At 31.4% G+C, this 17,203-nt stretch overlaps 1 protein-coding gene across 1 annotated transcript; it reads left to right on the top strand.

Moving 5' to 3' along the window:
* Window positions 1-3,211: 3,211 nt before the first annotated feature.
* Window positions 3,212-7,510, top strand: LOC143079959 (toll-like receptor 4). The gene has a single exon (XM_076255594.1). The coding sequence runs from the start codon at window positions 3,481-3,483 to the stop codon at window positions 6,403-6,405; it is 2,925 nt and encodes a 974-aa protein (XP_076111709.1). The 5' UTR covers window positions 3,212-3,480; the 3' UTR covers window positions 6,406-7,510.
* The last annotated feature ends 9,693 nt before the right edge of the window (window positions 7,511-17,203 follow it).

The following is a 17,203-nucleotide window of genomic DNA, read 5'->3' as shown; positions in this document are numbered from 1 at the left end:
TTTTATGGACATCACCCTTTTTAATTTCGCCGTTTCAGAATCTAATGCATTCTGGGTAATATTTTCAAAAGTGTACACTAAAACGTCCTCATTGGTTAAAAATATCATAAGCAATGGAAATTTAACCAATGACGTGACGTTATTTTCATTTTGGGGTACGAACAATGAAATAGCCCATGATTCTTTAGATTCTGAAAAGGCCAATTGTCCTTGAATTTGGCTTTTTGTTTGGTCGTGCTTTTATAAATAACATTCTAAACAAATGTATTCACTTATTTTCAAATTTTTACAATAACTTCCTGGCGACAAAGAAGATAATTAAAAAAGAAAAGAAAATATCCATCATATTCAAAACTATCAAATTATTCTCATGAATGGATTCATTGAAGTTATAAATCATTTACATTATATATTTTTTTGACACGAAACACATTGTAATAGGATTCCCAATATACAATAAACAGAAAAACTCTATATGTTCACCATCTTTCATATGACATTTTTAAATTCGTCCGTGTTATTTGTTGTGATGATATGGTGTACAGGAAAATAGCAACTAATAAAATATTCTGGCCTACAATATTCGAATAAAAAATAACTGTCACAAAATACAAACCAAACAGAAGTGAAAACCAACAAATAATATAATACAAACAATCATAAAAGAACAAGAAGAAAAACAAAACGAATAAAAAGAACGTTTATATCCTATTCAACAAGTATTTTCCACTATTGCTTAAAGTATCTGAGAGAAGTAAACTTTGTTTGTAAATCTATTGGCTAACCGATCAACTGTACCACATGAGGTCAAGTTAAGATCAACGCTGTAACATGAATATGTGTTAAATGGTTAAAGATGGTTGAATTGACTCTTTATGGTTCTTTATATCTGTTTAGATTCAAATGCAGTATCATGGTATCCAATAGCTTTTGTAAGCTATTGAAAGTTGGATATTTAACGGATATTTATGACTTTTCTTAATAATGAATAATAAATATGTATACATAGAACGATTCGACGTTTGTGTCCAGGCTGTTAAATAATGTAAACATCGAATAGTTATCAATGGTACCAGACTAATAATTTAATACGCTATACGCGCGTTTCGTTTACATAAAACTCATCAGTGACGCTCAAATCCAAATAGGAATAAAGCCAAACAACAACGAAGTTATGTGTGTGACTGTCAAATAAAAAGCAGGGGTATTTAATAATTCATTTATTTATTTTTCGGTCAAATTGATGTAGAAATTAACATTTTGTTGACTATCAGATAAAAATGGGTCTTGTCTTCGATTAAGACAAATAGTTAAAAATGGTTTGGTTTTGGTTTCAACGTAAATAAAGCGGAACAATTCTTAAAAAATATTTTGCAATAAGCAACCAGTTCGATTTAGTTTACTAAAAATCACACATCGTTGGTACTACTACAATATTATAATCTTGTAATTAGACTGTCCACCTCAGATATTGTTTCCGTTTGTGCTCAGCATGTATATTTTTCAAAATGTGAGGTACTTTTCGTTGACAATTGTGCCCATAAAACATCGTTTTAGAGGCTAAATGAAAATATACACATTTTTTTATCAGTACATGTAACATGAAATCAAATACCTAGAAAAATTGTCATTTTTCTGTTGCGTATGCTTGTCTCTTTGGTATATTTATATTTATATTAGTCAGGTGACGACCAACAGTCGTCATCTTGATAATTAATAAGATATTAACAACCAACCAATCAATCTTACCTGATTTGAAATCCAAAACCTACTTGCCCTTACTAAATAATTAACCAACAGATATTCTCAACGGAAATACAATACTTAATTTGTATGAGTGAAAACTCCAAAATTATAGCTGAACTCCAAGAGTTAACCATAAATTCTACAATCTGCATTTACACCAAAAAAAATTCACAAAAAAATACAAAGGTCAAATCAATTAAAAATAAACGTAGATGATTGCAAACCGGTTGCAACTAATGAATATTTCTAAAGAGATACCATTCTATTTCAATGAACGGACAAACTATTGATACTACTACCACAAATATCGGCTACTTCAGTTTAATAGCCCGTGAAACCAGAACTGAATTCATATCATTACTTTGATAATGGGTAAAGCATTAGTTATTTCTTTGCACTTTGTAACTTTCTTTTTGTTTTGTGATACTTAAAATAAAACGCGTGACTGTTGAAAAATAAAAGTTAATCTCATTTTTGAACCAATGCATGAATGCATATATCATAAAATTAGTCTGTTATGCACTATCATATCCTTTTTTACGCACCTATTTCGTATAATTGTCAAACAAATATTTCACTCGGTTATTGTTGTAGTAAAAATATATGGCAGCCAATTAATGGCAGGGTTTTAAAACCGATTGTCACCTTTGTAAACAGTCAACAAAGAAGAATGGATGTTCAGGTAAGCACGCGAATAACATGTACTATAAGATATATATTGTTTCGATGACGGAACGATGTTTACGTATGTTGACTCTCTCTGACAATTCACATGCGTAATTCCAATCACCGGAGTTTTACAAAAATTCAGACAATTCAGACAAATTTGGACAAATTAACGAAATTTTCTTCAGAAAAAAGGTATATGTACATCAGTTTTATATAGAAAACAAGATATTTAGTTATAAAAAAATATATGCATACTCTTTTTTTTATTTGAAGTATCAACTAAGGATTTTCTTATCCCAGGAATAGTTTACCTTAGCCGTAACTTTTTAGAATTTTGGGTCCTCAATGCTCTTCAACTTTGTACTTGTTTGGCTTAATAAGTTTTTTTATCCGACCGTAACTGATGGGTCGTATGTAGACGAAATACGTGTCTAGCTAATTAAATTATAATCCTGGTACCTTTGATAACTATTCATATGAATTTAATCTATCTGCTGAATGTAACTTTAATGACTTTAAATTGCCGTTTTGAAATCTTATCACTGCAAGGCTTAAAGTGTAAGCATACGTTCGTTTGCATATAGCTCGCTTAGAAATGAGTTAGCTTATAATTATCTCATTTGTAACTGGTCATATATATATTGTAATAAGGAAAAGAGCAAAGCTGTGGTGAAAAATTTAATTTCACTAAATAGGCATTACATATTGCTGTTTGTTGATGTTGTATTCTGATAAATCATAAGTTTCAATATAATGAATGATGTTTGGTATTTTTTTTCAGACACTGATTTTGGAAATAGACTATATTTGGTGTTAATAAAAATATTGGATCTGACCTTGATAACTTTATGTTATAGGTATTGTATTCATATTACTTTAATGTGCGCCTATTAATAACTTTAAGTTGTTCATTAGGAATTAAAAAATGATTTTAGATGAAAGACCCTTGGTGTTTTAATTATAGTAGTTAACATTTTTATGAAGAAACTAACAACACTTAGGATACATGCAATCATAATTTGGACTGACAACTAACATGCAGCGAATGTTCTCCAACAAAGAGTTATGTTTTCAAATATTGAAAATATGCAATATTTAGTCATTGTTTTAATGATTTTCGCGTATAGTGAAGCCAAATCATGCAACCCATGTCGTTGTTATAGGACTAAGATAGACTGTTCGCATAAAAATATATCTTGGATCCCAAATTTTAGTTATTTTGAATCTGTCCGTTACATAGACTTCAGCTTCAACCAAATTACCTACATTCCAGACACCAAGAATCTCCCAAGCAATATTTATCTTTTGGATTTATCTTTCAATCAAATTCATGATTTTGGAAATGGATCATTATCAGATATGAAGAGGCTGAAATATTTGAATTTAAGCTGTAATGGTTTACACTCTATACCTCAAGGATTTCAATTGCCTAGTTCGCTGTCACATTTAAACGTTTCTTCTAATTTAATTCATACATTTGGGAAATATCCCTTTGAAAATATTCAATATCTTCAATCATTGGATTTATATAACAATCATTTTGAATACAATAGAAGAATATTTTACAACGGATTATTTGAAAATCTGCGAAGATTGAAATATTTAGATATTGGCAAAAATAGTATTGGAACGAAAGAACCTATATATCCGGATGAAATATTTTGTCATTTAAAGTCTCTACAAACTTTGAAAATCGACAGCATTCCTGGTGCTTCATTTGGAAAAGGATTTAGAAATCTGACAAAATTGAGATTATTAAGAATTTACAATATGGGTCTAGCAGGATATTCTTCAGATTACTTTGAAAATGTTTCACAGATTACATCACTTGATTTGTCATGTTCCTTAACACCCGTAACACCCAGTAATGAACAAGGTTGTTATCTAAGACGTATTGAAAAAGGTGCGATAGCTAAACTACAAAAACTAAAGTATTTAGATATATCGCACAACCTAAAGCTAGGATTTTGTGGACTTAAAAATATTACGCATGATCTTACAAAAACACAAATCAAGGTACTTAAAGCAAGAAAAATTACATGTCCATATGGGTACAGTACAGTGTTATTTGCTAAAGATATCAAACCGTTGAACAAAACTAGAATTCGTGAAATTTACATGGATCAAAACAGACTTGAAATGCTGGAGGATTTTGCAGCGTCTTATTTGCCAACATCTTTAAGATTGCTTAGTCTCACCTATAACAGACTGAGGCTAGGGAAATATAAAACACATGGAATTTTCAATTTAACTGGGATCCATTCTTTAATTCTGAATTATCAAGACCAAATAACAATGGACGATTTTTCTTACTGGTTTGTGTGTGATGACTTTGAAGAAACTCTTGAATGTTTATCAAATCGAATAAACGTAGAACGGAACTTTGATTCAGATATAGAACAATCTAACCATGCTAAATGTGAAAATTCTAATTTCAAGGCAATGCATTCATCTTCTCGTGTAAATACACTCATTAATAGTTTTGGCACTGTAATGAACTTTTCGCAGATCAAAAACCAAACTATAGAATTCAAGTCCCAAGACTATTTACAAAATCATCATAAATGGTCATTATCGTTTTCCAAATATCACGGAAACATTAAGTACTGGCCGTATCCTTTTCCTCGACCAGAAAATTGTACCTTTGGTGATGACTTATTCTACATATCAATTATCCCTCCTAATTTGAAGAGGGTCGAATTTCAACACTCTGGTTTAGGTGATACTGTTGTTCCACAATTTGTAAGCAATGATACATTAGAAGAAATTATTGTAAGTGGAAACATTTATCAATACCTTTTAGGGCCGGTTTGTAATGTATCAAAGGTCAAGGTCCTTGATCTATCTGGGAATTCGTTTGTAAACATATCTTCTTATTTCTTCATTGGATTCATCGGTCTTGAAAGACTGTATATACAAGACAATATTCTAAGCAAAGTTGTGATGAAATTTGACAATGGTGAGTTATTTTCTAGTCAGTCAAAGTTAAAGCTTTTGAATATATCCTCAAACAGGCTATCTGAGCTACCAGAAATGCTTCTTCAACACACAATCAATCTTCAAGTCTTAGACTTAAGTCATAATCTGCTAACGGATTGGAACCTTACCACTGTACATTTACTGAAAATTAAATTGATTGACTTATCATTTAATCAAATTACATTTTTCTCAAAGAATGGCATGCGAAAGCTAGAGCAATCTAAGAGCGTAAAAGTTAACGTATTGAATAATAGATTTCAATGTAATTGTGAATCTCTTCCATTCTTCTCATGGATGAAGAAAAACAAAGACATATTTGTGTCCTACAATAATTATACTTGTAAGAACATAACCGGTGATATGATTAACCTCAAAGATGCAATAATACAATTAGAAAAATCATGTAGTTCGAAAATAGGCTTGATTGTTATAGTTGGTGCGTGCATAATTTTATCGATAGGGTTAATTCTTGGAGGTGTAATATATAGATATCGTTGGTATATAAGATATTGGTATTATTTAACCAAACGACGATATTTTAGAGGATATGTACGACTACATGACAAACCTCAATACACATTCGACGCTTTTGTTTCTTATGCAGAGGATGATCGTCTGTTCGTTTTCAATGATTTAATTGAGGGTCTCGAAAATGACAAAGGAAAGAAGCTTTGTATTCATCACCGCAATTTTATCCCAGGGTGTGATATTTCTGACAACATAACAAATGCAATTCACGAGAGCGAAAAAATAGTTTGTCTCATCACAAAGAAATTTCTTGAATCTGAATGGTGCAACTATGAGTTAAATATTGCTCGAGTTGAAGGAATGTGGTCTCGTGGTGGCGAAAATATGATTATTATAGTTCTAATGGAAAATATTTCCAAAAAAGACTTGCCAATCCAAATAATAGAATTAATAACTAACCAAACCTACATCGATTATACAGATTATATTGATATGGATATACATGTATTCATTGACATGCTGAATACTGCAGTTGAGGATTAGTACGTATATATGTAACCAATATCAGTAATATACAATCATCAAAGTCTGATAGCGGAAGAATTATTTGTTTTCCTTGTGCTGCGACTGTTTTGTGATTCTTGACATATGAATTACTTTTTAAACTTTATGCTAATTTTAATGATAATTTTAAAACAGTAGAGAAGGTATCTTTATTAAGGATCAAATATAGAAGAAAACAAGATGTAGGGTAATAATTGTGCAATTTTTGTGGCAAACCATGTTTAAGAGAGAAAACGGTTTAATTTCTTCTATGATTTTAAAAGATATATAACAATTATGCTATTTACGAAAGATTAATGAGACTTATCTATTCGGAAAGATCATTAACTCTGGTGGTGTTACTGTTTTCAAGACAGACAGATAGATACCAGAAACTTATTGACATATAAATATGTCAGCCAGAGTTTGAGCTTGTTTTGCTATATCTATAAAAACAAGATTGACGAAAAAAGATCATTTATTAAAAATCATAAAATGCAAAAAATTACAATTTGCAAATAAAACATTTGACATAAAAGTTCATAATCAATATGCAATTATTATAATACATAATTAATACGAAATTACATCAACTAAAATCATATCAATTGAATAAATGACAAATAATAGCAAAGGTGGGGAGAAAAATCTGCCACAAATACACTTTTACATTAAGAGTAAACCCCCCCCCCCCCCAAAAAAAAAGTTTTACTGCCTGAAAGCCACTCTCGTAACCAAGTTTTCTTATATTATTTCCATATTTGATCAGATCTAACATCATGTGCGGATACTTAGTAAGATAAATTGATAAAAATATCTTAAAGGCGTTATTCCATTGGTGCATGCTTGAAATTGCTTTTGGGTTTGAATTTGAAGTTTTTTTCATTTACATGATATGCTAAAGGCAATGAGTTCTTGATTAAATTTACAGAGCTAAATGTTATAGGAGTAGTACCCTCCCTCTGTGAGGCTAAATTATAGTTCAATGGTACAGGCATCGAAGTGTTGTCTTGAAGCAAGCTGGTGTTAAATGGATGTACAACAGTGTTCATTACGGTTGATGAATAACAAGGCATTGGTGGAATAACTAAGCTTGGGTTTCTCATTGTAGAGGTACTTGCTTGAGTTTGCTGTGCTGCTGGATTAGCTAACTCAGGTAGAGACGGCTGATGTTGAGATGTTGGTTCTTAAGATGTTGTTTCATTTGACCGCATACGGTTAAGTAATGCTTAAGCAATTTCGTCTGCCATAGGCATTTTTTCAGGAGGACTTGTGGAAGCCAGGTTAAATCCACCATTTTCTGAATTAGAAAATGTCTGTACCAAGTCACGAATATGACAGTTGTTATCCATTAGTTTGATGTGTTTGAACTTTTGATTTTGCCATTTGATAAGGGGCTTTCCTCTTTGAATTTTCCTCGCTCTTCGGTATATTGTTGGTTTTACTTGCAATTGAATGTGCCCTATTCCTAGCAATTTACACATTGCAGGTGACCAATATTTTGTACATGAAATGTGTTGTTAATAAGAGAAGAAATGTTAGAATATGCAAAGATCTGATTTATATTTCAGTTAACAATTGTCCTTGTGGATAAGTTAAGATCCCCAGTTTGTGATATCGCCCATCCTGCTTTGACATAATGTAATATGTTTCTTGTCTATGAAGATATATAAACGTGTGGTACACACTAAATAACACGTGTATCGGTTTTTTTTATAAGTGTGCATCACATTTTGCATTTTACTTCGAATAGATAGAAAAAATGTTACAGTCATTCCTTAAAATTTAATTTTAATCCATTCTTTAATGAGTAAATCATAAAGACAAGGTTTATGACGTCACAGTCATTTGACAAAATTATGTGTATGAACTCATAGACAAAACACTTTCACCCAATTAGAAGTCGCATTACATCAAAAATTGAATTATTTTTGGATAGTATCGGTCCTCCAACATAAAACTTACTCTCATGTGATGATTTGTTATACAATAACCCCTTGAAATTCAGTCTGTTATAGGAAGTATATTTGGTATAACGGGTCAACATTATTGGTTCGGTCTTCCTGCTGACGAAGTTTTCTAATATTTGTTCCTCCTTTTTATGTAATACACATATGTAATAGTATTTCAAAAATAAGAGCTGCAATAGGAATATTATAAGTGAATACCTCTTTGTCAAGGTCAATACATTTAAGTTGTGCTTGCTTCAACAGACCAGGAGAATGTACGATATGAAAAATATGATTTACTGATGCAAAACTGCTTTATTTTACTTTTGAAACCGTGAAAATTATTGACAATATCAGTCAAGTGATTGTATTATTATTTTTTTTTTTCATTTTTAAATTTAACTTTATAATATATGTACAATCGCGTGTTCAGTATGCACAGATTAATTGACAATATCTTTGTTTAGCTATGAACGCTCCTTTTGAAACTTGATGAAACGAAGCCTTGCATGTACATAAAACAATCTGACTTAAAGATATGTTACAGTATCCTGATTAAAATGAAGATAATAAAAACAATTGTAATTATTCAACATATCTAAAAATATCAAATAAATTTCTTGAATAGATTTGAAACATGTTGAATGCACCGACCGATTATAATTTACATTAGTGTTTTATTTTACACGATGTGTTGATTAGTAGGGGTTAGGAAATAAGGTTATAAGCCATCACGAATGGTTAATCATATCAGTGTCTCGGTTTCTCAATATACAATAAACAATTCACTATCTTCATATGGCATCATTTGTATTTTTCAGTGTTCTTAGTTGAAGGTCAACTTTAAATAGTTAGGTAATAAAATATTGCAGGCTACAATTTTTTCACAAAAACAAAATGAAAAAACCCTAAAAATCCAGCAAGAATGACATGAAAAAAAATAAAGAAAAAATAGAAAACACCAAATAAATAACAAAAATAACGTATAAATGTCTTACACCAATCAATGCTGATCTAACAATCTCAATTTTTATTTGGTTATCATACAAATTTATTGTTCTTAATCTACGGTTACAGTTTTATCTAGGCTTTAGATTGTTAAATTGAATTTATGATATCTAATATATATTTAGATTAAAATGAAACATCATTGAAGTCAAAATCGCTATTCGGCAAAAAAAGGTGCAAGTTTAATTGATGCCTGAAATGATTCTATTTGATAAAAAAAAAAGCACAACTATGACTTCTATCAAGATTTGTGAAGTAAATCATAACAGTATGTTAACATGACGACAGGCAAACATTCTTCACATAACTGTTTATATTCAGACTGTTCAAAAATATAATAAAACATAGCCACTTTTTTGTTTCTACCAAATGAACAACAGTATAAAGCATATAAGGAAAATACCATATACTCCGAGAAAAATTCTATACAGAAAAGTACTAAAGCTAATGGCAAAATCAAAAACTCAAACACATCAAACGAATGGATAACAACTGTCATATTACTGATCACTGATTACTTTCTTATGTAAAAAAATTTGTGGATTATACCTGGTTTGGCGATTGTTTTTTGTTGCACATCTGTGTTTCTATTGATCCGTTGTTTTCCTCTCATATGTGTGATGTACGTGTTTTTCTCGGTTTTTGTTTGTATCCCGGATTTGTTTTATAATCTTAATCACTTATTTTAGTTCTATAATTTAAAAGAAAGAAATATAGAAAGAACAATTTAATGTCTAATTGCATTTGGCGTTACTATTTAGCAACTATTAATTCAATATAAAACTTTAACTTTTTAACTTATAAAAATAGATTATTATATAATGAATTTGTAAATCTTGAACCCCAAACAGGAAAATGTACAAACTAAAATTAACACACACAACAAGATTTGTACATACCTATGGAACGCCAACACTGTCTTGTTATGACCATTTTCTTTATATGATGTGCATTTACCTTTATATGATGTGCAGTTGTCATTATATGATGTGCAAATATCCTTACATGATGTGCAAACATCCTTATATGATGTACAAACATCATTATTTGATGTGCAAACATCATTATATGATGTGCAAGCATCATTATATGATGTACAAACATCATTATATGATGTGCATGTATACTTATATGATGTGCATATATACTTATATGATGTGCATATATACTTATATGATGTGCTTATATACTTATATGATGTGCATATGTACTTATATGATGTGCTTATATACTTATATGATGTGCATATGTACTTATATGATGTGCGAATGTACTTATATGATGTGCAAACATTCTTATATGATGTGCAAACGTACTTATATTATGTACAACGATCCTTATATGATGTGCAACTATACTTATGTCATGTGCAAATATACTTATATGATGTGTACATATCATTATATGATGTGCAGTTACCATTATATTATGTGCAAATATCTTTATATGATGTGGTTGTGTCATTATATTATGTGCTTGTAATCTTATATTATGTGGTTTGGTTTACTTCATTATATGATGTCGAAACGTCATTATATGATGTGCTTTCATCGTCCTTATGGTCAAAGAACATGATTACGATTAGAATGATTACTGTCTACGTCATAACTGATTCCGATCTGCTTCTGTAAACTATAAACCCGGCTCAAATATGTGTCCATCGCTAGCGAGAGTGCAATTAATAGGAAAAATGAGACAATGCAATTTAACAAAATCAACGTTTTAAACAGTTCAGAGGGAGATAATTTAAAGATCAATTAATACAGGAGCTAATTGGAGAAATTTGCGGCTGTGGCGAAAATATGATAAAACAAATTTTGAGGCTCTTTATAGGTTGCTATTTGGGTTTAGCAAAAGCTACGTGTTGCAGGTCGTACTTTGACCTATGAGTGTTTACTCTTACAAATTATGACTTGGATGGAGAGTTTTCTCATTGGCTCTCATACCGCATCTTCTTATTTCTATTCATTGCAAAATTCATCATTGAACTCACAGTCAGTTTTAAAAATATTTCACAACAATAGCTATAGAATTATCTACTCATGCATAATATGGCGAGATGGTTTGTTTTATAAACTGTTATTGAATAATATAAATGGTAAGATGTAGAATGTAATATTTACATTAGATGTATGTTTCATTATGATACTTTATTCTGATTGGCTAACTGCACATCACGTGTTATTCCGTAAGCAATTGTATTGCTCAATATAACTTTTCATTCATGATAACACGTGGCCCCACAATAAAGTGCACAGGTGAATTAAATAAAACAATAATAAAATTTGTATTTTCATGATAATTGCTAAAAAAATGTAATTATAAGTATTGAATGCTTCTTTTTGTAACTTCATAGGGTTGTAAAAGCGTTGACCGTGTGCACATTTTTAGTATGAAGCGCTTCCGCGCTTCATACAAAATGTACTTCGGTCAACGCTTTTACACTCTAATGAAGTTACAAAAAGAAGCATTCAATTCTTAAGTGTTACTCCTCCAAAACCATACAAAGTCGGATAGATTTGTGATATGACGTATACATGTAGTGTTTTGTACTTTCTTTATTTGTCTTTGAAACAATCTTTTTTTCCTCAGAAAAAGCCAAAATATCCAAATTCGGAGACTGCATGCTTAATCCACGTACTGCCCGCGAAATGCAAAATGATCAGGTTTGGTAATGTTCACAAATTTGTATATATATAGATTGTTTATTTTCAACTTATTTCAATGGAGATTTTTTTAACATATTGAGAAAGGTGTGTAATTGTTCTCTTGTGTTTTTTTTAGGGGAGGGGGGGGGGGGGGAGTCGTGAAAAGTTTATGTCTTTGGAATGATTGTTTTTTTCCCTTTTTCACGGTAATAACTTGGAAAATAAATTAGAGGAATTCCCATCTTTCCTACGCCGTCCCCACCACCAATGATGAAAATGACAATAATTATAATTTACTTATTTTTAAATCTGTTCTTATAATATAAAAAAAAGAAGACGTGGTATGATTGCCAATGAGACAACTCTCCAAAAGAGACCAAAATGACACAGAGATTATTACTTATAGGTAACCGTAAGGCCTTCAACAATGAGCAAAGCCCATACCGCATAGTCAGTACAAAAGGCCCTGAAATGACAATGTAAAACAATTCAAACGAGAAAACTATTTTGCTCAGAAAAGGTTTCCCTATAAATAAGTATCAAGATAAAAGGCAATAAAACAACAAAACTCATAAGAGCCAAAATTGCCCAAAATTGGACCTTAAAATTTACCATAAAATATATTCAGACACATTGCAGTATTTTTTTTAATCTATTGTAGTTTTAAAGATAAACCTAAAATATTAAAAGTCACCGCCGTAAATCTTCACTTAGAAAAAATAAAACACAACTCTCTATATGTCAGAGACCACCAGGCCTCAGTAAACAAAAAATAAATATAGTATTTTTATTTTCATTCAGACACAAATCTAATTAAATTACAGCTATTGTGTGTCCAAGCTATGCTTACGCGGATCTGAAAACGCTCCATTTTATTTTCTGTTTAAAGACCATTGGGATTCTCGGTTTTGTCGGATTTATATACACCTTCAAAAATGTGAAGGCTGAATGTCATTGGCTTATGTAATATTTACTAGAACAGAAAGTATCAAAGGACTGAAGTACTGAACATCGGATGACCACAAGTTTTCGTTGATGGTAACACGCACTTGTCTTAAAGAAAATCACATCACAATACCTGAAAGTGAGGTTAACTTACAGAGACATATTTTTTCTGAGACAAGTTCGTGCGTGGATAATGTATGGGCTCGTCTAGATATTCAACATGATATAGTCAGTATCAAAAACGAAACTACCTATTATTCTATATATAACAGTTACATGTATACATAATTTTTATCCAAATGCTATAGCATTCTATTCTACTATTCTAATAATTGTGCAGTGCAAGTGCATGGTGAAAACACTTCTATAATAATTCGGCTTTTCTAATAGTTTGGATTTATGTAGGCATTCATTTTTCCCGTATAAATGTTCTTGAGATGTTCTTCCGAATGCGTTAACACAATTGTCCTGTATGTGTGCCTAGATATAACTTACTTATAACTTAAAAATATATTTCTAATGACGCAACATTTTCATATAATTAATTTAATATGTTCTAAAAAAAATAATTTTTATTAGTATTACTTGAAGCGACAATGAATGCTATTTTGCACTCGGTTATGTCTGCGTTTTTATACGATCGGTAACATGTACCAGTCAAAGTCGAAAGTCAAATCTCTGTTGCGACAATACATCGGAATGCCCTCACGGTCATCGTGATGTAAACATGAAGTGTGGACAGGAGGACGTGTGCTTCCTTGTTCCAGGACAAACACTATTGTTTTATTTTTTCTCTCATTTTCTCATATTTATCAGAATAATCTGTCCGGGTAAGGTGAAATGGATTTCTGTGAAGTAGCATGTTAAAAATCCGACTCAGGGTGTTGGTCTATTACAAAACAGGGTTAATATTCATTTCACATTAATATGTTCCCGTACGAATATGAACCTGTCCCAAGTCTGGAGCCTGTAATTCAGTGGGTTGTCGTCTGTTGATGTGTTACATACCGGTTTTTGTTTTTCGTTCATTTTTTGTACATAAATTATGTCGTTAGTTTTCTCGTTTGAATTGTTTTACATTTGTCATCAAGGGGCCTTTTATAGCTGATTATGCGGTATGGGCTTTGCTCATTGTTGAAGGTCGTACGGTAACCTATAGTTGTTAATTTCTGTGTCATTTGGTGTTTTGTGGAGAGTTGTCTCATTGGCAATCATAACACATACTAGTAGTCTTTTACATATATATATATATTTTAATTTTCTGCTGGACGTCAAGCATACATTCATAATCATGTAAGTGTGAAATAAATGCATGAAAACATAATAAAAAGATGCAAGCAAGTGTCATGCACCGAGTTGAAGGTCATCCCATATCTCCTTTAATTCCTTTTTTTGTGAGGTGGGGTTGGTGGGGGTGAGGTTGGGGAAGGGGGGGCTCGGTTGGCGAGTAGTCCAAGTATCTAGCCTGTCAACACTTACATGTAGGTTGTGAGTTCGAATCCCACACGTGGCAGGTAAGCTTGACTCCAATCTTAATTTAATAGAATCACAAGTATGGACACAGACGCAAATTGTCAGTGGGGTTAAAGGTCGTTACATATGTATTGAAAGCTAGACTGGAAATGTGTATTAACAAATTGAGTTGATGTGTACATGTCTTCATTCAAATGCATTGACTGATAAAAAAAGGAGGCTTCAACTTCCACCCCTCTCTATGAATTAGTTGTTTGAGTGTTTGAATATGGAGTTTGTTAATAAATAGCTGCACTGTAAGCGCATGATATGTCTTGATTCCTTTTAAGCTTGCTTAAAGGTTGAACTATTTTGTTTTGTACAATTATTAGTCTATTTGTTTTCTCATTTCATTTGTTTTATATTTGTCATTTTAAGGTCTTTTATAGCTGACTGTGCTGTATGAGCTTTTGTCATTGTTGAAGGCTATTTGGGGACCTGTAGTTGTTAATCTTGTTTTAAATTTTGGAATGCAGCTGAAGTCAACAAACAGACATAGACAATTCACCCAAGTTTTATAAAATGATGTGGAAGTGTTTATGTGAATAATTGAGATGGGAAATGAGGAAAGTGTCAAAGTGACAACAACCCAACCATAGAGTAGACAACAGCTGAAGGCCTCCAATGGGTTTTCAATGTAGCCAGAAACTCCTGCAATTATAGGTGTCCAAAAACTATAAAATCCCTTCTTTTTTTTTAGCATATATAAAAATTCATAACACAGAAATGTATAATCTGAAATTTATTACAATCAAAAGGGACCTTAGGTCAATAGTGTAAACAATTCACCAAAGTTTAATTAAAGGTGATGGATGCATTTTTGTGTTATTGTTCAAAATTGGAAAATTCTCTCTTTTTTAAGGATAAAATCTCTCTTCATAACATGGAAATGAAAATTCTAAAATTTATAAAATCGATGTGGAGCTAATATTATGTCAATAGATATAAACATTTCAACAAAGTTTCTTGAAAGTAGGGGGAAGTGTTTTCTAGTTATTGTCTGAAGTGTGGATGATGGACTGATAGACAACAGTATACTATAATATGTTGTGTGTGAGACATTGGTATACTAAAATGGTTTTGAATGAATAATGATTAGAAACTGTTTAATGCAGTTATTGAGGGAACGACAGTGAAGAAATTGCTGAGATCAATGCGTTTGAATCCTAAGAATTCAATTTTTGTTGAAATGAAACAAAGTTCAATTTTTGACCCTTTGGATCTTAATGTAGACCAATTTGAAAACGGGACAATCCTGTGCAATTGAATATTTCTGGCTATTGGCAATACTGTGCAATTGAAAATTTCTTGCTATTGCGCAATATTGTGCAATTAAATATTTCTTGCTATTGTGCAATACTGTGCAATTAAATATCTTGCTATTGCACAATACTGTGCAATTGGAGATTTCTTGCTAGTGTGCAATACTGTGCAATTGAACATTTCTTGCTATTGAACAATACTGCGCATTGAACAATACTGCGCATTGCAGAATACTGCGCAATTGAAAATTTCTTGCTATTGCACAATACTTAGTATAATAATTTTTGACCCCGATTTGGACCAACTTGAAAACTGGGCCCATAATCAAAAATCTAAGTACATGTTCAGACTCACCATATCAAAGAACCCCAAGAATTCAATTTTTATTAAAATCAAGCTTATTTTAATTTTGGACCCTTTGGACTTTAATGTAGACCAATTAGAAAACAGGACCTAAAATTAAGAATTTGGACATGGTTAGATTTGGCACATCAAAGAAGCACAATACCGTAATTCATTTTTTTGATGAAATCAAACAAAGTTTAATTTTGGCCCCTTATTCCTTGGGACCAAAACTCCAAAATTAATCCAAACCTTCCTTTTGTGGTCATAAACCTTTATAGATTTCTATTAACTTATACTAAAGTTATTGTTCAAAAACCAAGAAAAATGCTTATTTGGGGCCTGTTTTTGACCCCTAAATCCTACACTGTTGGAACTAAAATTACCAAAATCTATCCCAACCCTCCTTATGTGGCCATAGACCTTATGTTAAAATATCGTAGATTTCTGTTTACTAATACTTAAGTTATCTTGTGTCTAAATTTCATATATTTCTATTTTACTTTTACTGAAGTTAGAGTGCGAAAACCGAATGTCTTTGGATGAAGACGATGATGCCAACGTGATACCAATGTACAACCAAAAAGTTTTCAATTTTTGCGGTTGTATAAAAATGATCTCAAATCAAATTTTTAATGGAGTTTGCAACAGTAATTATTCAACTACTCATTTCAATACATCATAAAGTATTAAAGTGTAAATGTCATACAGTCATGGTGATGATGCCTCCGCTAGCATATAACATTATAAAGGTACATAAATCAAGAACTGTAAAAGTGAAGCTGCTAAAAATTGAACTTAAACCGAGTTTAGAGGTACCGGTAATACATGTAAGCATTGTATACACATTTCACTAAATTTAGTTGAGACAAACTTGAGAAATTTTTCCATTTGTGAAAGGGGATAACCCTAGAATATGGCACGCGGGAACCACATTAATGAGATAATCACAGATTATCGGCGACAATGATAGATTATCGGTCGACCATTATAGATGTACGGCGTAAAGTATACTTTACGGTTGTAAATGCATTTACGAAATTATCGTCGACAATCTATCATTATCTAACATAAATGCATTAACGATCGACAATCTATGATAGATCAAAGCGAATACAACATTATTTGATA

The sequence above is a fragment of the Mytilus galloprovincialis genome, chromosome 1 (genome assembly GCF_965363235.1).
Source record: "Mytilus galloprovincialis chromosome 1, xbMytGall1.hap1.1, whole genome shotgun sequence".
Lineage (NCBI taxonomy): Eukaryota > Metazoa > Mollusca > Bivalvia > Mytilida > Mytilidae > Mytilus > Mytilus galloprovincialis.
This window is presented reverse-complemented; position numbering and strand designations above follow the sequence as displayed.

Excerpts from the sequence above, each read along its gene's own strand:
- LOC143079959 (XM_076255594.1), top strand. The coding sequence starts at position 3,481 with ATGTTTTCAAATATTGAAAATATGCAATATTTAGTCATTGTTTTAATG.